This window comes from Anolis sagrei, chromosome X (assembly GCF_037176765.1).
Source record: "Anolis sagrei isolate rAnoSag1 chromosome X, rAnoSag1.mat, whole genome shotgun sequence".
Classification (NCBI taxonomy): Eukaryota; Metazoa; Chordata; class Lepidosauria; order Squamata; family Dactyloidae; genus Anolis; species Anolis sagrei.
The window spans coordinates 14648709-14673322 of NC_090034.1; the positions used below are offsets into that span (position 1 = coordinate 14648709).

A 24614-nucleotide genomic window follows, 5' to 3' on the forward strand; every position below is an offset into this window, starting at 1 on the left:
GAAACCAAACTGCATCCATTCCAGTGTAGTACACAGGCAGGGACAAACTTCAGCCCTCCAGGTGTTTTGGACGTCAACTTTCAAAATCTGTTAGGGATTGTGGGAGTTGAAGTCCAAAACACCTGGAGGGCCCAAGTTTGCCCATGCCTGGACTAGAGGGAATGAAAAAAATGTTACTGTCAATAAATGTATGCCAAGAGGACTGGACACAGTCATTTTATGTATCCCACAACTTTGAACCCGAAACATTAAAGCCTGCATCCTTTGCGCAACATGAAAAAACAATTACTATTATTATTACTATTGTTGGGATAAGAAATTATTATTATGGTAAGATATTATTATCAATGTTATTTATTATTATTGGGGTAATAAGTTATTATTATTATTATAAGAATTATTATTGGGGTAAGAAATTATTATTGGGGTAAGATATTTTTATTATTATTAGGGTAAGATATTATTATTATAAGATATTATTATTATTATTATTATTATTGGGGTAAGAAATTATTATTATTGGGGTAAGACATTATTATTATAAGATACTATTATTGGGGCAAGAAATTATTATTATTATTATTATTATTGTAAGATATTATTGGGGTAAGAAATTATTATTATTGTAAGATATTATTATTATTATTGGGGTAAGACATTATTATTATAAGATATTGTTATTGGGGCAAGAAATTATTATTATTATTGTAAGATATTATTATTATTGTAAGATATTATTATTATTATTATTGGGGTAAGAAATTATTATTATTATTATTGGGGTAAGATATTATTATTGGGGTAGGAAATTATTATTATTATTATTGTAAGATATTATTATTATTATTATTATTGGGGTAAGACATTATTATTATAAGATATTATTATTGGGGCAAGAAATTATTATTATTATTATTGTAAGATATTATTATTATTATTATTGGGGTAAAAAGTATTATTATTATAAGTTATTATTATTGGGGTAAGATATTATTATTATTATTATTATTATTATTGGGTAAGAAATAATATTATTATTGTCAGAGACACTGGCCTTCTTTGGCAGACCATTCTGGGCCCAAGTTGCCCCTCGCAGCCAGATGCTCCCTAAGTGGCCCCTCATTTGAGCCCCCTCCCACTCACCCACCTCCCTTTGGCAAATAAACCCAATGGTCAGTCCCATCCCCTCCTTTCTGCCACCTGGGCAACCGCAAACATGGCATGTTGGCAGTGTTCCTGGAGAGGCCCCTTGTTCCCTTTTTTTCTGGCCTCTCGGCCTTTATCTTGGGTCAACAGAGGAGGGAGGGGACGGGGCCCAAGACCCCCCTGGCTTCAATGGCTGGAAAAGGTTTATTTGTTTTTGCTCGACTTCTAATCCCCTTTTCTACACTCCCCCCCTCCAAAGGCAGTAGACGGGAAGGGGCAAAAAGAGACCCCCAGGATAAAAGTTTCCTTTGGAACCCAAGTTTCTTGCACTGCAGAAAATTTCAAAGGTTTGGACATCCAAAGGAAAGGGGAGAGCAAAGTGAACACGGAGGGGACGGAGTACAAATAAAGTGGATTTCTTTCCTATGGCTTTCATTAATTGAATGCCATTGGAAAGGGGCTCTTGTAGGAAGAAGAACCAGTTTCCAAAGGCAAGGAGTTCCAGAGGCGCCCCACTTTCCCAATCAGGTACCTATCCCAGAATCCCCCAGCCGCTTTGGCGCCTGGATCCAGATGCTATCAGGTGTGTTTGCTCATGGAGGTGATGTATGTTCCTGGCACGGCTTTGGTGTGTTTGTGAAAGGAGAGAGGGAAGGAGGGAGGAGGAGGGCTTCATATAGAGGAGGGCAGGGGAGACTCTGCAAGGTCACCCTCTGGAGTCCCCTGGATCACCCTTTCGAGGATCCCAGGTGAAAGGTCAGGGGTGGGGGCCCCTCTGAAGTCACCGTCAAGACATGGTTGGAGCAAACAGAACAAAGGGATCCCCAAAGACCATCTAGTCCAGGCATGAGCAAACTTGGGCCCTCTAGGTGTTTTGGATGTCAATTCCCACAATTCCTAACAGCCTCGGGTCATTTTCTCCCCCCCCCCCCCTCAGCTGCTCTGGCCATCTGTCGGGAGGAGTCGAATTGTGTCTTCCTTTTTGGCAGAAATGGGGTTGTCTTCCAACTATTATTAAGCAGGTGCTGGGGGTGCTTTGCCTGGCAGAAGGGGGTTGGACTAGATGGCCTTTGGGAGCCCCTTACAACTCTATAATTCTATCATTTAGGGCAAAATTGGGCCTTCCAGGTGCTTTGGACTCCAACTCCCACCATTCCTAACAGCCTCAGGCCCCTTCCTTTTCCAAATTTGAAAAGGAAAGGGCCTGAGACTGTTAGGAATGGTGAGAGTTGGAGTCCAAAGCACCTGGAAGGCCCACGTTGGTCCAGGCCTGTCCTAGAGTCTCATTGAGGAGAGACAAAGCGGGGTATTAATAATAATAATAATAATAATAATAATAATAATAATAATGCAAAGACTCTGGCACAGGCAAGATGGTCCCAGTGGTGATCGGCACACTGGGTGCAGTGCCTAAAGACCTTGGCCTGCACTTAAAAACAATCAACGCCGACAAAATTACTATCTGTCAGCTACAAAAGGAAACCATAATAATAATAATGCAAAGACTGGCAAAAGGGTCCCAGTGGTGATCGGCACACTGGGTACAGCACCTAATGGTGGGAGTTGGAGTCCAAAACACATGGAGAGCCGAAGTTTCCCCATGCCCGATCTAGTCCAACCTCTTTGGTCCGGTAGGAAGACATTGCTAAAGATGCCCACCCCAGAAAGGTCATAGAGTTAGAAAGGGCGCCCCAAAGGCCATCTAGTCCTATCTGTCAAGACGAAATCAAACACAAACAAAGCACTTGTGGAAGAGACCCATCCAACTTCTGCCATCCAAGGCTGTTTATTCCACCCAGGAGGAAGGGAAAAGGGGAAGGGAAAAAAGGGGCTGGAGTTTCCCAGGCAGCACCTAAGGAAGGTGCCCATAAAGCTGTCCAGCCCAGGGTGACAAATGATGGGAGAGTGATGTTGGAGGCCACGGAGCAGGAAAGAGGGGGAGGACGTGGGGGCTCCGTTCCCACAGGCCATGGTCCAGAAAGGGGTTCTTCCCAGCTGCCCGTGCCCCTTCTGACCCTGTGCTGCTTTCCATGTCCTCCTCGCAGGGCCCTGATCCCGCTCTTTGACTCCAGCACCGGCCTCCTCCTCCTGGCAGGGAAGGTGAGTGAGTGAGTGAGTAAAAATGGCATTGGAGGGAAGGTCAAGGAGGCAGGGGCCAAAGCCTGGCTCGCACTGACCCCTGCCTTTCCTCAGGGGGAGAACGTCCTCTTCTGCTACGAGGTCCAGACTGGGCAGCCAGCCCTGACGAAAGGTAAGGCACCCTCAGAACGCTCTCAGGGCATTTGGGGGCAAAGGCCACATTGAGGCTGGCCCCCACGGCCCCTTCCTCCATCCCCTTCCTCTCTCCCTCTGCTGACCAGTGACGCAGTGCCTGACGGAGGGCCGGTCCCTGGGAGTGGCCCTGGTGCCCCGGCCAGCCCTAGACGTCATGGCTTGCGAAGTGATGCGGGCCTTGCAGCTGAGCGACAATGGCGCCATCGTCCCCATCAGTGTCCTGGTGCCCAGGAAGGTCAGTGCGGGGTCTGAGTGGAGAAGAGATGCGGAGGGGAAACCGAGGCACAGACTGCCTGACGACATACCCCATTGACTCAAATCTAATGCTCACCCTGTTTGGCTAAAATGACCTTCCCAAAGGAGCCCCCAGTGGCGCAGTGAGTTAAACCCTTGAGCTGGCAGGACTGCTGACCAAAAGATCGGCGGTTCAAATCCAGGGAGCGGGGATGAGCTCCTGTCTGTCAGCTCATGAATTTAGAACCCGCGGTGGTACAATGGGTTAAACCCTTGTGCTGGCAGGACTGCTGACCGAAAAGTTGATGGTTCAAATCCTGGGAGCAGGGTGAGCTCCTGTCTGTCAGCTCCAGTTTCTCATGCGGGGTCATGAGAGAAGCCTCCCACAGGATAGTAAAACACCCGGATGTCCCCAGGGCAATGTCCTTGCAGACGGCAAATTCTCCCACACCAGAAGCAACTTGTAGTTTCTCAAGTCTCTCCTGACATGAAAAAAAAATACCTTTCCAAAATGAGGCTGAGCATTAGATTCATGTCATACGGTGATCTTAGAGCTGAGTCAAAGCCAAAGGGGAAGCTGCTTCAGGAGCTCCTCTTTGAGGGATCTCATCTCTCCTTTAGTTGCATTGATTCAACCCTGGGATTTGTAGTTTGGTGAGGCACCAGCATCCTTTGGCAGAGAAGGCTCAAGGCCTTGTCAAACAACTGCCCCCGTGATTCCATAGCATTGAACCAAGGCAGTTAAAGTGGATTAATTCTGCAGTATAGATGCACCCCTATGTATTATTTCCGTTGATGGAAGCCTTGGTGCTCTTTTGTTTTTAAAGAAGGAATTCAAATGGCCAAATTACAAAGAGTGCTCTTTGGCTGTCGTGCATGACATTTGTCAGAATATGCTTCTTTTGGTTTCAGGGTTTTGAACATTAAGGTGTGTATTAGATTTGATGGTGCATTAGACTCAAATCAATACGAATATTTCTCTCTCTCTCTGTCCTATAGTCCACCCAGGAGTTTCACAAAGACCTGTTCCCCGATGGTGCCGGCAGCATCCCAGGGGCCTCTGCCCAGGCCTGGTGGGCCGGAGATGATGGCCAGGTGAACCTCCCATTGAGTCCCAGTCTGTCTCCCTATTGAGGTGGGCTAAGAAGGCCTGGGAGATCATCTGCGTGCCCTCCACTGGAACGGTGCAAGGAAGGGCCGTATTGGGAAAAGGGGCAAGGAAGGACTCTCGTCGCCTTTGGTCAACAGGGGACCCATATGAGCCTTCCCAATTTAACCATGTTTAAATATGTGATTTTATAGATGTCTTTAACTATTTTGTGCCCCACTTTGAGCCAAAAGGAGAGGTGGGTAATACATAATAATAATAATAATAATAATAATAATAATAATAATAGTCATGTTCTAGAAGCATTCTGTCCTGACGTTTCTCCCACATTTATGACAGGCATCCTCAGAGGTTGTGAAGTATATTGGAAACTAAGCAAGGGAGGTTTATATATCTGTGGAAGGTCCAGGGTGGGAGAAAGTTGTTTGTTGGAGTAAAGTATGAAAGTTGCAATTAATCACCTTGATTAGTATTGCAAAGCCTTGCAGCTTCAAGGCCTGGCTGCTTACTGCCTGGGGGAATAATTTGTTGGGAGGTGTTAGCTGGCCCTGATTGTTTCATGTCTGGAATTCCCTTGTTTTCAAAGTGTTGTTCTTTATTGAATATCCTGATTTTAGAGTTTTTTTAAATACTGGTAGCCAGATTATGTTAATTTTCATGGTTTCCTCCTTTCTGTTGAAATCATCCACAGGCTTGTGGATTTCAATGGCTTCTCTGTGTAGCCTGACATGGTGGTTGTAAGAGTGGTCCAGTATTTCTGTCTTCTCAAATAATATGCTGTATCCAGGTTGGTTCATCAAGTGCTCTCCTACGGCTGATTTCTCTGCTTGAGTTAGTCTGCAGTGCCTTTCAACAGCAGTAGAGAATGTTTCTGGAACATTACCATACAGCCCGGAAAACTCACAGCAACCCAGGGATTCCGACCTTGAAAGCCTTCAACAACACAACAACAACAATAGCAACATTATGTAACAACATTTGAAAAAAATATGTTCCTGGTTTAAAAATGTTATATTTCCTGTTTAATTGTGTAGTACTTATTAGTTGTTCTACTCCAGAAACTTTGTTTTTGTGCCTGCCACAAACTAGGCTGAATTGGTTGAGACTCTATGAAATAGTCATTGAAAAACTAGAGCAAAATGTGCTGCAGGATGATGTCCCGTCCGCAGACACAAAGTTTTTGCAGCTTAAACAACTTTTCCCATGTTTTTATGATAGAACCAATTAGGAAATGATATTTATAATCCAGGAATAAAAATAGTGTTTGATAATGCATTATTATTATTATTATTATTATTATTATTATTATCATTATTCCCAGTCCCTCTTGCCCTGGGGTTCCTGAACATGGGTTGATTGTTTGAGAAGCAAGCAAGGGCACAAATACCCACTGCCCAAGGAGGCAGGGCATGTCTTGGGGGCATTCTCCCACTGCCCACTCCTTTTGTAATCATCCTCATCATCATCTCACTCTCATCCGACAGGTGGAGAAGGTCAGCCTCCATCCTGCCCAGCGGCCCAACAGGCTCTTTACCTCCAGCTGCCTGCCCCCCTCTCACCCAGAGACCCCTGCTCCAAAGGGCTCCCCTCAGGCAATGAGTGCTGGTGACCAGAAGGAGGACCCAGAGGCCAGTGTAAGTACCCATTGGGGACCCCAAGACCTGTGACTATGGATGTGCACACACACAGCTGCCTTTTACATCTGGTTCCTATTGTCCCAGAGCCCGCTGGACTGACCAGTCAGGGAATGATGGGAGTTGGGAGTCCCCCAAACACACCCGCCTTTTGTTGGTCCAAAACGGCTTCTCTTATTTATTTATTTACTGCATTTATATACTGCCTTTCTCAGCCCAGAGGCAACTCAGGGCTCTTTCCATGCAAGTGGCAGCACCTTGGGTTCACATCCTTGGGGGAGGGGGAGGCTGATCAAATATTTGGAAACTTTTAATATCGAACTTTGCACCTCGCTTCTTTAAGCTCAAGAATTTTTTACAGCCACACTATATTGTTGCTGCTTGCTATGAGCTGAATGCTCTGCTTACTATTCTTTTTGCACTTTTTCAATACTGTGGTGTTTTTAAGGGGAGCTTCCCTAACAGGGATGCCCTTTGGGTGCCCGCCTTCCTTCTCTTCCTCCTCTTCCTCCCTGTTTCCAGGCTGGCAGCAGCAGCAGCCTCTCCTCGCCCTCCAGCTCCATGGCCTCTCCTCCCTCCAGTGCTGCCCCTTCGCTCTCTGTCTCCAGCAGTGGATTTGCCTCCAGCCCCAGCCAGCGCTCCCTGCAAAGTATTCTGGGTAAGCACCCCCCCCCCCAGTTCTTCCCCCACCACCAAGAACCCAGGGGCAGAACATTGGGACCAGGAAGGAACCCGCTTTTTATGCCTCCTGTCCATTCTTGATTGGCACTCCAGACTGGGCAGCACTGGGAAGGCCAATGGGTAGCCATTGAGTGGGACAAGGTCAGGGCTTCTTAAAATTGTGGGTCTCCAAATGGGGCCCTCTGAGCTCAAGGTTGGGGTTCCTGAATGCCACCTAGTGGCTGTTTTAGGTATTGAAACTGTTGTTTACAGCCAACTTTGCAGAAGCTGGTGTGTTGTGTGGTTGTCAGGCTGTATGGTTGTGTTCTAGCAGCGTTTTCTCCAGGTGAAATGTCAGGAGAAAATGCCGCTAGAACATGGTCATAGAGCCTGGAAACCACACAACACCCCAGTGATTTCAGCCATGAAAGTGTTCGACAATACATTGAGCTGCTTCCTCTGTAAATAGAGCAAATGTGAGCTTGCAAAAGGCTGCTGGTTTGTGATCAAAAGATGTTTTGATTTCCACCCCTACTCTCGGCTGGGAGGTTGCACACCTCTACACCTTGGGGTCGCGTAAATGTTTCTGGGCCCTTTCGGGGACTCCAAAGCCCCGACCTCAAAGGTGCCTTTCTTCTGCTGTCCTCACCAGGCCCCAGTTCCAGCTTCCGCCATTTGCAAGGCACTGTCCTCCACCGGAACACCCACATCACCAACCTTCGGGGCCTGAGCTTGACCACTCCAGGCGAATGCGACGGCTTCTGTGCCAACCGGCGCTTTGTGGCTGCCCCGCTCCTCTCTGCAGGAGGTCAGGTGGCCATCTGGGAGGTAAGGGCAGAGCCACACAACCTTTACCATGCGGTCAGGAAGTCAGGAGGTCAGGACTCGTCCTTCTGCCCCTGTCCCTTCTCATTTAGGATATCTCTCCCCTTTCAGCTCTCCAAACCAGGACGCCTTGCCGACGCAGCAGCAATGCCCACCATTCAGAATGGGGCTCCCGTCTCGGATTTGTGCTGGGACCCCTTTGACCCCCAGCGCCTGGCCATTGGTATGGGATGACTAAATCATGGTACTGTTCCCCCACTCCCCCAGCCTTGGCCAAGTCTAGGTGTTGTGGTAATTATTAATTGTTGCAAAAATAGCAATCTAATTTCTAATTCCTACTCCTTCTCCACTTACCGATGTCAAAATATCGAATCCCTCCTCTAATAATAATTCATAACATATTTTTTACAGATCTTAGCTGGGTTTCTAGCCCCAGCCCAGCCCCAAGCATTCAAGGGAGGATTATTCTAATCATTTACCAAACCTAAGAGGCAAATTGAAAAACTAGTTTGGCAAGAAACCCCTCAGGCATTGCCCCCCACAACCTTTATATATGACCTTCCTTTCGGGACCTCATAGGGCAGTGTAGGGGGAAACCTTGGGAGAAGAAGACCCCCTAAACAGCCCCACAGCTGTTCTGACAGCCCCCCCCCCTTTCTTTTCTCAGCTGGAGAAGATGCCCGGATCCGTCTGTGGCGCTTGGGGCCAGAGGGGCTGCAGGAGACCCTTCTGGAGCCGGAAAGCATCCTGAGAGGTGGGCAGATATCCACTCTACCTTATGTTTAGAGGAAGGGGGCATTGGGTGGGAAAGGAGGCTGGGCCCTGTGTCTTCAGCAAATGGTGGAGGAAGGTGCCAGCTCAGCCATCCTTCTTGCCTCCCTCTCAGGCCATTCCGAGAAGGTCTACTCCATCCGATTCCACCCTTTGGCCGCGGACATCCTGGCCTCCTCCTCCTTTGATCTGAGCATCCGCATCTGGGACCTGAGCAACGGGAAGGAGGCCATGAAGCTGGACGGACATCGGGACCAAGTATGGGGCCCTTTCCTGCATTCCTGGCTCAATAGGGATCTATCTGTCTGGGGAGCGGGGAGGGAACAGATGCTGGTTTTGACTTACCAAGCTTTATGTTCCTTGGAGTGGCAGAACATCTGGAAGATCTGCCCCAAATATCAGTATCTTAGAATAAGATACCCTTCCCTGCTCTTACTTCCCAACTCCTTTGCTGACCATTGGCCTGCCTTTCAGATCTTCAGCTTGGCCTGGAGCCCTGACGGACGCCGCTTAGCCACAGTCAGCAAGGACGGCAGAGTGCGGGTCTATGAGCCCCGGGTGGATCCTGAGCCCTTGCAGGTGATTGGGGGGGGGGGGAGTGGGGGTCTCGGCTGGGGAGGGGGCTGGGAAGGGCCTGAGGCAGCAAAGCCCTTCTCGCCTTTGCACTGATTTGGGGGACCTGAATCCTTTTGCTGGATACACCGAGCATTGGTCTGGAGGGGATGAGGACAGAAATAGAGGCCAGATATCTCTGGACTGCATTTCCCATCATCCTTCACCACAGTGTTGGCAAATGGGAGTAATTCTGCTCTGACAGAGGAAGGCTAAAGGGCAGGATGTGGCATTATTGTATTATTATTATTATTAATTATTATTATTGGTGTTGCTATTATTAACATACTATTATTACTAAGATATTTTATGATGATGATGTTGATGATACTATTACTACATTAGTATATTATTATTATACTAGCCCCCAGTGGCGCAGTTGGTTAAACCCCTGTGCCGGCAGGACTGAAGACCGACAGGTTGCAGGTTCGAATTTGGGGAGAAGTGGATGAGCTCCCTCTATCAGCTCCAGCTCCTCATGCGGGGACATGAGAGAAGCCTCCCACAAGGATGATAAAAATATCAAATCATCCAGGCGTCCCCTGGGCAACGTCCTTGCAGACGGCCAATTCTCTCATACAAGAAGCGACTTGCTGTTTCTCAAGTTGCTCCTAACACGATAAAAAAAATATTATTATTGCTACTACTACTACTACTACTACTACCACTTTGGGGAACCAGCTACTACTACTACTACTACTACTAGTGGTACTACTACTACTACTAGCTTGGGGACCCAATGAAGCCCAGGTTATTAGAAGAAGGCGTGGGTTTTTTTGGGATGTTAGGTAATATCATGTTACTAACTGGAGCGGGATGCAGGGAGCACACAACGCCCTTGTTGTCCCAGCTCCACTGGCTGCCGATTTGCTACCGGGCCCAATTTAAGGTGCTGGTTTTGGCCTACAAAGCCCTAAACGGCTCCGGCCCAAAATACCTTTCGGACCGCATCTTGGCCTATGAGCCCACGAGGACCTTGAGATCGTCTGGGGAGGCCCTTCTCTCGATCCCGCCTGCCTCACAGGCACGTCTGGCGGGGACGAGAGAGAGGGCCTTCTCGGTGGTGGCCCCCCGGCTGTGGAACACTCTCCCTGCAGACATCAGACAGGCGCCCTCCCTTATGTCCTTCCGAAAAAGCCTTAAGACATGGCTGTTCGAGAAGGCATTTAATTAAGTGCTATAATAATGTGGTAAAGATGACTGGAATGGAACAAGGAATATGAGATTGGTTACGATTCTACTATGAGACGAAGCGGATTATTTAGTGTAACTTTATAATTGTTGTATTGCTAATATGTTGTTTGTAATTGTCTTTTTGTAAATTGCCTTTTTATATGTTGTACACCGCCATGAGTCGCCCTAAGGGCTGAGAATGGCGGTTAACAAATGCACCAAATAAAATAAATAAATCATTTAAGTTTGATCCAGATCTGTCATTGGCCGGGTTCAGTGCTCTCTGGGTAAGGGTGCTACAACTCCCAGATCCTAGGTCAATCACCCCTAAACCTCACCTGTATGCACAGTTGGCCATGTTGGGTCTGTGTGCCAGGTTTGGTCCAGATCTGACGTCAGCTAGGTTCAGTGCTCTCTGGATAAGGGTGCACTACAACTCCTAGATCCTCGGTCAATCACCCCTAAACTCCAATTATTATTATCTCTGAAACAGGAGGGTCCGGAACCTGAAGGAGGAGGGCTAGAGGGGAGAATATGTTGTTGTTGTTATAAATACTATTATTCTCTATGAAACAGGAGGGTCTGGGGCCTGAAGGAGGAGGGCTAGAGGGCAGTATGTGTTGTCGTTGTTGTTATAATACTATTATTCTCTCTGAAACAGGAGGGTCCGGGGCCTGAAGGAGGTCGGGGGGCTCGCATCACCTGGGTTTGCGGAGGCAACTTCCTGCTGGTGTCGGGCTTCGACAGGTGAGGCGCACCTTGGTGCTTGTCCTTCTGCCAAGAGCCCCTCAGGACCACTGAAGCAGGTCTGGACATCTTCTTCTCTCTCTTTCTCTTCAGCCGCAGCGAAAGGCAGCTCTCCCTCTATGGGGCCGAGTCGGTGTCCGCTGGCCCTCTGACCGTCTTGAGCCTGGACGTGGCCCCCTCCACCCTCATCCCCTTCTATGACCCGGACACCAGCCTGGTCTTCCTCACAGGGAAGGTGAGCAGGGGCCACAGACTGGTCAGTCAGTGAAGGAAGGCCACCTCCTCCTTCTGCAGGCAACTACTTTATTTTGCACCGGCTCTTTCTTCTTCTCCTTCTAATTAATGTTTATTTAAACAAACATACATATAAACATATAAACAAACATACTAACAAAGTTAAAAATAATTATTCTAGAATAAAACAACATTCAAATAGTCAGAAAACATTATTTTTTCTGTGTCAGGAGTGAGAGAATTGTCAGAAAACATTAATTACATACAATTTACACTATCTTCCGCGTTTTCTATCGTCTCTTTCCTGGTGCACTTCCTGCTAACCTTTGGGGGCCCAGAGGCCAGGTTTGGGAGGGGCAGGGCACCCCAAAATGGCACCTTCTCTCCTCCATTCCTTTAGGGCGACACCCGGGTCTTTGTTTACGAGGTCGTCCCCGAGGCCCCCTTCTTCCTGGAGTGCAACAGCTTCATCTCCAACGAACCCCACAAGGTAAAGAGGAAAGGAGGGGGTGTCAGCACCAAAAGGGAGGGGAAGGGGACCTCCTAATCCAGGCATGGGCAAGCTTAAGCGGCTGAGGGGGGAAAGGAAAGGGCCTGAGGCTGTTAGGAATGGTGGGAGTTGCAGCCCAAAACACCCAGAGGGACAAAGTTGCCCTAATCTCTGCCATTATTCAGCTTGCCATTGGGAGGTGAGGTATTTCCTACAGAGAGAGAAATAGAGCTGAGCGACACCTCCATCAGCTTGAGGACAAAAAGGAGACGCAGGAGGATGCCTGCAATGATGGTCCCAGTTTATCTCTGCCAGTTTAGGGGAGACCTCTCTGCCTCCTCTTAGTGTCGGAACCCACTTCCTGCGGCCTCCCAATTGTGCCTCTTAGGCTGCCCCCTTGTGACACTCCCTGGCATCGCAACCGAGAAGCAGCGATGCGAACCAGTGTCCGATCGATCGGACACTGCAAGAGGAATCTCACCTTTTTAATTATCATTTGAATGAGCATCGCCGTCCAAATGCGCAAAATGTTGCGGTTCTTTGCATGGAACGCAGCGCTTTTGTGCAAAAAGGAAAAGCTGAGGAAATTATATTATGTTTGATGTATTGTCGAAGGCTTTAGTGATCTGAATCACTGGGTTGTTGTAGGTTTTTCGGGCTATATGGCCATGTTCTAGAGGCATTCTCTCCTGATGTTTCGCCTGCATCTATGGCAAGCATCCTCACAACCTCTGAGGTTGCATCCTCAGAGGTTGTGAGGATGCTTGCCATAGATGCAGGCGAAACATCAGGAGAGAATGCCTTTAGAACATGGCCATATAGCCCAAAAAAACCTACAACACTCCACTATATTATGTTTGATGTATTGTCGAAGGCTTTCGTGGCCAAAATCACAGGGTTGTTGTGAGTTTTCCGGGCTGTCTGGCCATGTTCCAGAAGCATTCTCTCCTGACATTTCACCCACATCTATGACAGGCATCCTCAGAGGTTGTGAGGTCTTGTTCAATATTTATGCTCACTCTTGTTGGTACTTTCTGCCCTGCCAGTGGGCCGTGCCCCTTTTCCCATCATCCACAGGAAAGAATCCTTTCACTGTTCTTTGCATTTGGAAAAGGAGGCATTGGGTGCAAGCACGGCACCTCCTGAAGAACCCTTTGGGGAAGAGGGGGTGCCCATTGGGGGCCCCTTATGATGGCGTGCTCCTTCTCTCCTCCCCCCCCCCCCATAAACAGGGCCTCCAGTTCCTGCCTAAGACGGAGTGCGACGTCCGGGAGGCGGAGGTGGCGCGGGCCTTGCGCCTCAGGCAGGGCGCCCTGGAGCCCCTGGCCTTCCGCGTCCCAAGGGTCAAGGTAGGGGTCAGGGAAGGTGTGTGAGCATTGCTGGCAAGCAGGACTCTTCCAAATGGGAAATGTTTGCAACTGAGATGTCACTCTTCCCAAAACGACCACCAGAACAGGAGTAAGCTATCTCTATCCATCTGCACCTATATATCTGCATCTGTCTATCTATCCATCCATCCATTATATTTATCTATCTGCATCTAGCTAGCCAGCTTTCTATCTGCATTAATTTATGTATTTATCTGCATCTATCTCTCCATCTGCATCTATCTGTAGCTATCTGTATCTGCATCTATCTATATATTCTATCTATATATTTTATCTATCCAGGCGTCCACCTGTTTATCTACCTGTATCCATTTATTTCTCTACGTGTTCAGCTATCCATTCATTTTCCTGTTTATCTTTCAGTATCCATCCATCTTTCTATGTATCTCTTATCTATCTCCATCCATCCATCCATCCATCCATCCATCCATCCACCTTGTATGTATGCATCCACCCAACCACCTATCTTAACTAGATCCAGCCATCTATCTATCTGTCTGTCTGTCCCATCTATCTCTATCCATTAATCTACCTACCTATCGCGATCCACCCATGTATGTATGTATGTATGTATGTATGTATATCTGTCTATCTATCCATCCATCTATCTATCTATCTATCTATTATTATTATCTATCGTCATCTGTTTATCTCTCTCCATCTACCTATCTATCTTGATCGATCCATCCATGTATTTATGTATATATCAGTCTATCTCCATCTATCTACCTATCTTGATTCATCTATTTATCTCTCTATCTATCCATCCATCCATCTCTATCCACCTACCTATCTTGATCCATGTATGTATGTATGTATGTATGTATGTATATGCTTATCTCTGTCCATCTATCTATCTCTCTTGATCCATCCAGCTATGTATGTATGTATGTATCTTCATCTCTATATCTCTATCCACCTACCTACCTACCTGTCTTGATTCATCCATGTATGTATGTGTCTCCATCTATCTCTATCCATCTATCTATTTTGATCCATCTATGTATATATTTCTGTCTACTTCTCTCTAGCCATCCAGCCACCTGTCTTGATCCATCTCTTGATATATCTATTATCTATTCCATCCATCCATCCATATATGTATGTATCTATCCATTCATCAATCTATCTGCCTTGATCCATCCATCCATGTATGTATGCATCCATCTATCTAGCTCTATCTATACATCTTTCTATCGTATCTATCTTGGTCTATCTATCCATCTACCTAGCTGTCTCTCTTATCTATCCATCTTATCTATTTCTATCCACCCATTCCTCTCTCTGCCTATGTCTCTCTCTCTCTGTGTCTTCTCTGATAGCAAAGGGAATATAACGTAGAGCCCAGCAACAGCAGCCTCCTCCCTTTCTGTTGTGGGGTCCCAGGTCTGTCTGTGTGACCCTTGGGGGCCCTCCCCCCCCTTTTCCCCTCTAGAAAGACTTCTTCCAGGATGACCTCTTCCCACCAACTGCTGTGTCTTGGGAGCCGGCCCTTTCGGCCGGAGATTGGCTGCGGGGTCAGGATGGCCACCACCGGAGGATCTCCTTGCAGCCCAAAGGCATGGTCCCAGGTCAGTGAAGGGGAGGGGATGAGAGAGGAAAGGGGGGGGGGAGAGGTCACTCCCAAGATCCCATTGTCTCCAACACGTGTCTCTCGCAGTGAGTGAGGCCCCCAAGGAACCTCCCAGCAGGAAGTATGTCCCGTCCTCGGTCTATTTGGAGGAGAAGTCAGACGAGCAGAAGAAGGAGGAGGCAAGTATTTCCCAGGATCGTGTTGAGAGGGGAGACTGGGCATCAAGAGCAGGGGCTGATGGGAAAAGGGACCTGTCTCTCCCCCAAAGATGTCCATACCTGCGCTAATAACCCTTTGACCATCCTCCACAGCTGCTCAATGCCATGGTGGCCAAGCTAGGCAACCGGGATGACCCTCTGCCCCAGGACTCCTTCGAAGGTGTGGACGACGAGGAGTGGGTAAGGGATGCCGAGGCATATAGAGACTTATATCAGAGTCATAGAATCATAGAGTTGGAAGAGATCTCCACAGGGCATCCAGTCCAACCTCCTTCCTTTAGTCAGACAGAAAAAGCACCATCAGAGCACCCCCAACAGATGGCCATCTGGTCTCTGCTTACGAACCTCCCAAGAAGGAGCATCCACCACATTATTATTATTATTATTATTATTATTATTATTATTATTATCTAAATTTTAACAGTGCATATCCTGTTATATATATCTCAATAGTCTTATGTGTTTATCTCTGTGTTTTAATCCTGTTGTAGCCCACCTCTTTGGAACTCCTGCCCCTGCATGTGTGAGGGCCAGTCAGATATATACATCTCCCCATCCAGGCTTGCCATCCTTCCCATAGGAATTCCCCCAAGTTAAAGGGCAGTTAAAGGGGCGGCCCCTTCTTGCCTCTCAGCCCCTCTCTTTCTGCCTCCCTAGGACTAACCCAGGAGCCACTGCCTTTCTGCTCCTCCCCAAATCAACCCACAGCCAGCGTGGCCTCCTTTTCATGAAGCGGATGTCCACACAGCAGCCTTTTCCACCAAGAGCCTCTTTCTGGACAACATCTGACCTCCTTCCCACTGGAGGCTGCCTTGCTGATCTCAAACCCAGGCCCCAGGAGCAACGGTTTCCCCTTCTCTTTGTTGAAATCCTGGGCTGCAATTGGTGGGACCTTCTTCTAAATCGGGGCAAGTGCTGGACGCCGGGCCCCCTCCTCTCTTTGCTTATAGCCCTTTCCCTGGATGCCCTTCCAGCAACTGGGAATACTGGAAATGGGGAAGGTGCCCAAACCTTGCCCTGCATTTCTCAGGGGCATTTTGTAAGGCCCAGAGAGGCCTCTTTTCTCATCCTTCTGCCCTTTGGCTCAACTTTATGCGGCAAAATATTGGAATAATGTGGGTTTTAAAAATATTATTGTTATTATTATTATTGAAGAGTTGCATGTGGAATTGTCCTGTGTCTCGCCAGAGAGCCAGGCCAAATGCTCATGTCTGATGCACTGCAACAAAGCCACTGTCTCTCTCTCTGCCTGAGGTTCCCTTTAAAAGGTTGCATGAAGAACGCTGCTGTGCCTTTCTTTCCTTTTTATGAATAAAGGCAGTTTTGGACTATCATGCAGATGCCTCCATTCTCTGGGGTCTACCCCAAAAGGGTTGGCCTTGCTTCAAGGGGCCCTCAAAGGAAATTTCAATGAGATCTTCCTCAAAGTCTTTCAGAAAATCCTTCAGGTCTCATCCATTTTAGATAGTGGGGACTCAGCACCCATAGCAGAGCTTTCCCAAACTTTTCATAGGCAGGGTTTCCTTTCATGGCGTGATCATTCAGTTTTACTCGCAAACCCCTTGATAAGAAGTACGAATGGTGCGGGGACCAAACACGTCTGAAGAAAACCTGTCAGTTCTATTTTTAAAAAGAACCATATTTCATCACACCCCTATTTTGTGTTCAAAAGGATGGGGTGCAACTATTATGCAAGGAAAAAAATATGTTTTTTTTAAACAAGTAAAATGCTTTACTTCCAAAAGGGGAGGAAAGGGAGGATCCACCCTCAAACAAACAGCTCAATTTCTGTTTGTTTGTTTTTAAAGTGCTTTGCCTCAGAAGAAGGAAGATCATCCTTCCTTCCTCCGAACCTTTAAACAGTTTAGAAACTACAAAATGGAGGTCTCTGGTGCTCCATTCTACTTCCCTTCTTCCTTCTTCTGAGGTCTTAAGGCAATTTTAAAAGTTCCAACATGGAGGTCTCTGCAGCTCCACTCTTATGTCCTCCTTCTTTTCTCTGAAGCTTTAAAACGGTTTAAAAAATACAAAATCGAGGTCTGTGGAGCTCCACTCTTCTTTCCTCTGAGGCCTTAAGGCAGTTTTCAAAACCTGGAACAGAGCTTTATTCGAGATATAGGTGTACGTTTGATGTATAGCTCATTTCACAGAGACACGGGGATTTCTCGTGACACACAGTCTGCTGTATGTAGGGACTCCTGTGTCAGTTCTAGGCATTTCATTTCAAAGAATGACCCCTAAAACATGGGGCAGGGTTAAGGACTGTACCCTCATCATTATCCAGAGGGGCTCTTTTCGATTCTTCTAAGATGCACAAAGCGGTTTCTTTTCTTGATTAAAAAGGGAATACTGTCCCAGAATATATTTTTATTTGAAAATGGAGTGGCGAAACACCTTCTTCAAGATCTAGACCTCAAGGCAGGCAAATATGGACTTGAACACATCCAAGAACATCCTCACATGCGTGGTAATTGTGAGAAATGTAAAAAGCGAATTCTGCATTTACGAATCTTAAGTGTATTGTTTTATAAAGCAAAACCAGTTACGCAGAATTTAGTGTGGAGAAATAAATCCAGTCTGAGAAATATTACCACCAAACTTAAGACATCAAGGAGCCATCTCCTCCAACTTCACTGTGGAATCATAGGATCACAGACTTTGAGAGAGGGTCAGCCAGTCCAACTCCAATTTGCCAGGAAGGACATCATGAAAGTCCTCGTGACTGATGGCCATCCAGTCTCTCCATAATTTATTTATTTATCGTGTCAGGAGGAACCAGACAGTTGTATTACATTTTTAACAAAACAAACAAACAAACAAACAAAGAGAGAAAACACAGAATGTGCAAGCTTGGTAATTGATTAAATGTCCTTTGACCACTATCTGGCCACTTGGAGTGCCTCTGGTGTTGCCGCAAGAAGGTCCTCCATTGTGCATGTAGCAGGGCTCAGGTTGCATTGCAGTAGGTGGTCTGTGGTTTGCTCTTCTCCACACTCGTATGTTGTGGATTCCACTTTGTAGCCCCATTTCTTAAGGTTGGCTCTGCATCTCGTGGTGCCAGAGCACAGTCTGTTCAGCGCCTTCCAAGCACCCAGTTATCTGTGTGCTCAGGGGGGAGTTTTTCCATAATAATAATGCTCAATAACCAAGGGTCAAGCCAACCCCTTACGATTGATGGGGACATGAGTGTAAGGTGTCATATTGCAATGTATGGAGACACCCTTTGATTACATTTCAAAAAAGTATAGGCTTCATAAGATTATTACATTGTCCTTTCTTGTTCCATTAATGTGACACAATGCAGCCGACACACCAGTTCAAAAACTCTGCCGTTGAATAATATTCATAATAATTCATTCGTTACTGTGAATTAGATACAGTGAAGACATCTGCCCTTGTGCTTGGATACTCTGCTGCTGAATACGCATGCCCATCACGTTAAATGATGATGTTCAGCTCTATCACTCCTTTCGACCTCATGTTAAGGAAGCTCTGCAAGTCCTGAACCAGTGCTTGGCTGCTGTGTCAATCTGGATGAGGGCGAACAAATTGAAACTGAATCCAGACAAGACAGAGGTCCTCCTGGTCAGTCGAAAGGCCGAACAGGGCATAGGGTTACAGCCTGTATTTGACAGGGTAACAATTCCCCTGAAGACACAGATTCGCAACTTGGGAGTGATCCTAGATTCATCGTTGAGCCTGGAACTCCAGGTCTCAGCGGTGGCCAGGGGAGTTTTTGCACAATTAAAACTTGTGCACCAGCTGCGGCTGTACTTTGGGAAGTCTAACTTGGCCACGGTGGTCCACACTCTTGTTACATCCTGATTAGACTACTGCAATGCACTCTACGTGGGGCTGCCTTTGAAGACTGCCCGGAAGCTTCAATTAGTTCAACGGTCAGCAACCAGGTTGCTCACTGGAGTGGCACACAGGGAGCGTACAACTCCTCTGTTATGCCAGCTCCACTGGTTACCGATCTGCTACCGAGCACAATTCAAAGTGCTGGTTTTAACCTTTAAAGCTCTATACCAGTGGTTCTCAAACTGGGGTCCCCAGATGTTTTTGGCCTACAACTCCCAGAAATCCCAGCAGTTTACCAGCTGTTAGGATTTCTGGGAGTTGAAGGCCAAAAACATCTGGGGACCCCAGGTTGAGAACCACTGCTCTATACGGTTCTGGCCCAGACTACATGTCCAAACATATTTCCTACTACAAATCATCACAAAGTTTAAGATCGTCCGGAGAGGCCCTGCTCTCGATCCCACTGCCGTCGCAAACGCGATTGGTGGAGACGAAGAGACAGGGCCGTCTCAACAGTGGCTCCCCGCCTGTGGAATTCCCTCCCCAAAGACATCAGACTGGCCACCTCCCTCCTGTCCTTTAGAAGGAATCTCAAGACTTGGCTGTGGGACCTTGCGTTTGACCATTGAATAGCGGCTTGTATGAAGAAGACATAAGCAATTTCTAAGTGACAATGAATTGACCCGACTTGGATTTTAATTGGCGTGTTTTAACAACTGTTTATTTAATGTTTTGTTTTAATGAATTTGTTGAATGTTTTTATCATTATGATGGCACTGAATGGTGTTTGCTGTGAGGCCGCCCTGAGTCTCCCCTCGGGGGTGAGAAGGGCAGGGTACACATATATGAAATAAATAAATAATAATAATAATAATTCCTTATGTATTTTTTCAGATGTTAGCTGGGTTTCTAGCCCCAGCCCAGCCCCAAACATTCATGGGAGGATTATTCTAATCATTTACCAATCCTAAGAGGCAAACTGAAAAACTACTTTGGGGGTGAGAAGGGCGGGGTACAAGTATATGAAAATAAATAAATAAATAAATCAGTAAGACATGCCACCTTCAGGCTGAAATGCGCGGGATAGAAATAATGTAAATAAATAAATTATCACAGGATATCTATGCCCAACACTGCTGGAGAACTTATACTGTTTGGCTGCTAATGTACCACCTGATATCTGCCGGGAAGTAGCAGCCAATAATGAAGGCAGTGACAGCTCTGGCCCATCCTCTGCTCGGATATCAACCAGCAAGCCAACGTCTTAAATCAAGAAACAGCTTTCTACGATCTACAGAGATACATCTCAGTAAGCAAGAGTCCAAAAGTGGCAGGATAAAACCCAGAATCTCAATCAGTGGTGGAGGCCGGATGAGAAACACTCTCCAGATGACTGGGCAACTTGGAAGGCACTCTGGCACCCAAGCATGGGCAAGAAGTGCAGACCCATCCTTGTCAATTTAAATCAGGCATGGGCAAGCTTGGGCCTTCCAGGTGTTTTGGACTCCAACTCCCACCATTCCTAACAGCCTCAGGCCCAGGAAAGGCCTGTTAGGAATGGTGGGAGTTGGAGTCCAAAACACCTGGAAGGCCCAAGCTTGCCCATGCCTGATTTAAATTGACAAGGATGGGTCTGCACTTCTTCTTCCGGCCACCAGGGGCCGCTGCGGCCACAGGCTGCTTCCGGTGCTGAAAGCCGCCTCTCTCCGGCGCAGCTCTATGATCACTTCCGGCCGTGGCCCAGGGACAGACATGGTGAGGCTGAGGAAAGGGGAGGCCGGGCGTTTTGGGGAAGGGGAGTTTGAGGGAGAGCCTCCCGCAGACTGGTCTGGGGGGCCTTTGCATTGACGACCTCCCTTCTCCTCCTCCTCTTTTCCTTCTAGGCCAAGTACCTGGCGCAGATCGTGCTGGTGGGCCTCCAGGTGGTGGGCCGGGCCTTCGCCCGCGCGCTGAGGCAGGAGTTCGCAGGTCAGTTCCGGGAAAGAGGGCCGAAGGGGCTTGCGGCGTCCTCTTCTCAGCGTGTGAGCTCTGCGCATGCTCGGGAAGCCTCTGACGTCACGTGGATAGGCGCAGTTGGGGCGAAGCCCGGCAGGGGGCGCTGCGCTCTCCCCTGTCGCTCTCGGAGGGTTCCCGCCATGCACGCCACAGCGCCACCTCGAGGCTTGGATGGAGCCTCTGCAGAAACCAATGGCAGGCAGATCAGATTAGACTCTTGCGCCTCAATTATTATTATTATTATTATTATTATTATTATTATTATTATTATTATTGTCGCCTGTGCAGGCCTGTCTTATAGTTCAATTATTATTGTTATTGTCATTGTCTGTGCTGGCCTGCCTTAGAGGTCAGTTACTATTATTATTATTGTTATTATTATTATTTTCGCTGTGCAGGCCTTCCTTATAGGTCTATTATTATTATTATTATTATTGTCGCCAGTGCAGGCCTGTATTAGAGGTCAATTATTACTATTATTATATTATTATTATCGCCTGTGCAGGCCTCTATTATAGGTCAATTATTGTTGTTGTCTGTGCTGGCCTGCCTTAGAGGTCAGTTACTATTATTATTATTATTATTATTATTATTATTATTGGCTGTGCAGGCCTGCCTTATAGGTCAATTATTATTACTGCTATTATTGGCTGTGCAGGTCTGTATTATAGGTGAATAATAATAATAATAATTATTATTATTATTAATGACCGTGCAGGTCTTTCTTATGGGTCAATAATAATAATAATAATAATAATAATAGGCAATGCAGCCCAGTCTTCTAGGTCAATTATTATTGTCGCCCGTGCAGGCCTGTCTTATAGATCAATTATTATTGTTGTTATTGTCTGTGCTGGCCTGCCTTATAGGTCAGTTATTATTATTATCAGACTCTACGGTGCTGAACAATTACAGGCCGATCTCCAACCTCCCTTTTCTGGGTAAGGTGCTGGAGCGGGTGGTCGCCCTTCAACTCCAGGGTTTCCTAGATGACATCAATTACCTAGATCAGTCACAGTCTGGTTTCAGGCCTGGTCATGGCACCGAGACAGCCTTGGTCGCCTTGGTGGATGACCTCCGTAGAGGACTGGACAGGGGGAGTGTGACCCTGCTGGTTCTCCTGGACATCTCAGCGGCTTTCGATACCATCGATCATGGTATCCTTCTGGGTCGACTCTCTGGGATGGGTCTCGGGGGCACGGTTTTGTCGTGGCTCCGGTCCTTCTTGGAGGGTCGAACCCAGATGGTGAAGCTGGGAGATGCCTGCTCGGATCCCTGGCCTTTGACCTGTGGGGTCCCGCAAGGCTCTATTCTATCTCCCATGCTTTTCAACATCTACATGAAACCGCTGGGAGAGGTCATCCGGAGTTTTGGAGTTGGGTGCCATCTTTATGCGGATGACACACAACTCTACTACTCTTTTCCACCCAATTCCAAGGAGGTCTCTCGGGTGCTAGACGAGTGCCTGGCTGCTGTGTCTATCTGGATGAGGACGAACAAGCTGAAGATCAATCCCGACAAGACAGAGGTCCTCCTGGTCGATCGTAAGCCAGATCGGGGTATAGGGTGGCAACCTGTGCTTGACGGGGTTACACTCCCCCTAAAGCCTCAGGTCCGCAGCTTGGGAGTTCTCCTGGACTCATCGCTCACGCTTGAGGCTCAGGCGTCGGCGGTGGCCGGGAGGGCCTTTGCACAACTGAGACTTGTGCGCCAGCTGCGACCGTACCTCGCTAAGGCTGATCTGGCCGGGGTGGTCCATGCCTTAGTCACCTCTAGACTGGATTACTGCAATGCGCTCTACGTGGGGCTGCCCTTAAAAACGGCTCGGAAACTCCAACTGGTCCAGTGGGCAGCGGCCAGAATGTTAACTGGGGCCCATTACAGAGAGAGGTCAACCCTCCTGTTTAAAGAGCTCCACTGGCTGCCGTTTATCTTCCGAGCCCAATTTAAGGTGCAGGTGCTTACCTACAAAGCCCTGAACGGTTTGGGACCACCCTACCTGCGTGACCGCATCGTTGTCTATGAACCCACACGCTCACTCCGGTCATCTGGAGAGGCCCTGCTCGTGATTCCGCCCACGTCACAAGCGTGTTTGGTGGGGACGCGGGACAGGGCCTTCTCCGTGGTGGCCCCCCGCCTCTGGAACGCCCTCCCGAAAGACCTCAGACAAGCCCCTACACTGGCAGTCTTCAGAAAGAACCTTAAAACCTGGCTGTTCAAATGTGCCTTCTCAGACTAGAAACCCCAGTTCCAAATCCCAGAAGCACTTTAGTCAGTTTCCAAGACCACCGCACACTGCACACCGCACCTATATTTAATCCCATATCCCTCCGACACATCAGCTCTTTTAATCCTGTACCCCTACTCCGGCCGGCTCAGTTTTTAATAATGTCTTGCCGTATTGCTATTGTATTCGTTTTCTGCTTAACTGTTTTTATTTGCTATGTATTGTATTGTTGTATTGTGTGGGCTTCGGCCTGTTGTAAGCCGCATCGAATCCTTCAGGAGATGCTAGCGGGGTACAAATAAAGTTATAATAATAATAATAATAATAATAATTATTATTATTATTATTATTGGCTGTGCAGGCCTGCCTTATAGGTCAATTATTATTACTGCTATTATTGGCTGTGCAGGTCTGTATTATAGGTGAATAATAATAATAATAATAATAATAATTATTATTATTATTAATGACCGTGCAGGTCTTTCTTATGGGTCAATAATAATAATAATAATAGGCAATGCAGCCCAGTCTTCTAGGTCAATTATTATTGTCGCCCGTGCAGGCCTGTCTTATAGATCAATTATTATTGTTGTTATTGTCTGTGCTGGCCTGCCTTATAGGTCAGTTATTATTATTATTATTATTATTATTATTATTATTAGCTGTGCAGGCCTGCCTTATAGGTCAATTATTATTACTGCTATTATTGGCTGCACAGGTCTGTCTTATAGGTGAATTGATATTATTGTTGTTGTTGTTGTTGTTGACTGTGCAGGTCTTTCTTATGAGTCAATAATAATAATAATAATAATAATAATAGGCTGTGCAGCCCAGTCTTCTAGGTCAATTATTATTATTATTGTCGCCTGTGCAGGCCTGTCTTATAGGTCAATTATTGTTGTTAACGTTGTCTGTGCTGGCCTGCCTTATAGTTCAGTTACTATTATTATTATTATTGTTATTGTTATTGTTATTATTATTGGCTGTGCAGGCCTGTCTTATAGGTCAATTATTATTATTGTTATTGTCATCAGCGCTGGCCTGTCTTATAAGTCTATTATTATTATTATTATTATTATTATTATTATTATTATTTCAAACACCACAAGATGAGCCCACAGCAGACACTCTGCTGGCTGTTGTATTGGATCACACGTCGGACACTTCCCAAGTGTCTAGGGACTGTGTGATGTATTGGCAAATAATGTGTGCAGATCCCAGTAAGGTGGCCTTTTGCAGATGACAGATGGTAATTTTGTCAGCGCCGATTGTGTTTAAGTGCAGGCCAAGGTCTTTAGGCACTACACCCAGTGTAGCGATCACCACTAGGAACTCCCTGACTGGCTTATTATTATTATTATTATTATTATTATTATTATTGGCTTTACAGCCCTGTCTTATAGGTCAATTATTGTTGTTATTGTTGTCTGTGCTGGCCTGCCTTAAAGATCTATTATTAGTATTATTATTAGTATTATTATTATTATTGTTGTTGGCTGTGCAG

General features: G+C 46.8%; 1 protein-coding gene across 3 annotated transcripts in view; it reads left to right on the top strand.

The window, feature by feature from the left end:
• The window catches only part of LOC137094726 (mitochondrial import inner membrane translocase subunit TIM16-like), an 80245-nt gene that overhangs the window by 52649 nt on the left and 2982 nt on the right, over positions 1 to 24614 (top strand). The window contains exons 10-28 of one of the 3 annotated variants that reach the window (XM_067473332.1): positions 3192 to 3246; positions 3340 to 3397; positions 3507 to 3655; positions 4654 to 4749; positions 6247 to 6396; positions 6919 to 7054; positions 7709 to 7884; positions 7993 to 8104; positions 8549 to 8635; positions 8768 to 8910; positions 9127 to 9231; positions 11099 to 11184; positions 11278 to 11419; positions 11819 to 11908; positions 13141 to 13257; positions 14732 to 14867; positions 14957 to 15048; positions 15181 to 15267; positions 20772 to 20856. In XM_067473332.1, coding sequence (XP_067329433.1) covers positions 3192 to 3246; positions 3340 to 3397; positions 3507 to 3655; positions 4654 to 4749; positions 6247 to 6396; positions 6919 to 7054; positions 7709 to 7884; positions 7993 to 8104; positions 8549 to 8635; positions 8768 to 8910; positions 9127 to 9231; positions 11099 to 11184; positions 11278 to 11419; positions 11819 to 11908; positions 13141 to 13257; positions 14732 to 14867; positions 14957 to 15048; positions 15181 to 15267; positions 20772 to 20856 — 2102 coding nt within the window. Of the gene's footprint in view, positions 1 to 3191; positions 3247 to 3339; positions 3398 to 3506; positions 3656 to 4653; positions 4750 to 6246; positions 6397 to 6918; positions 7055 to 7708; positions 7885 to 7992; positions 8105 to 8548; positions 8636 to 8767; positions 8911 to 9126; positions 9232 to 11098; positions 11185 to 11277; positions 11420 to 11818; positions 11909 to 13140; positions 13258 to 14731; positions 14868 to 14956; positions 15049 to 15180; positions 15268 to 15744; positions 16422 to 20606; positions 20644 to 20771; positions 20857 to 24614 lie in introns of those variants that run through there. The other 2 variants (XM_067473330.1, XM_067473331.1) reach the window with 2 other exon arrangements.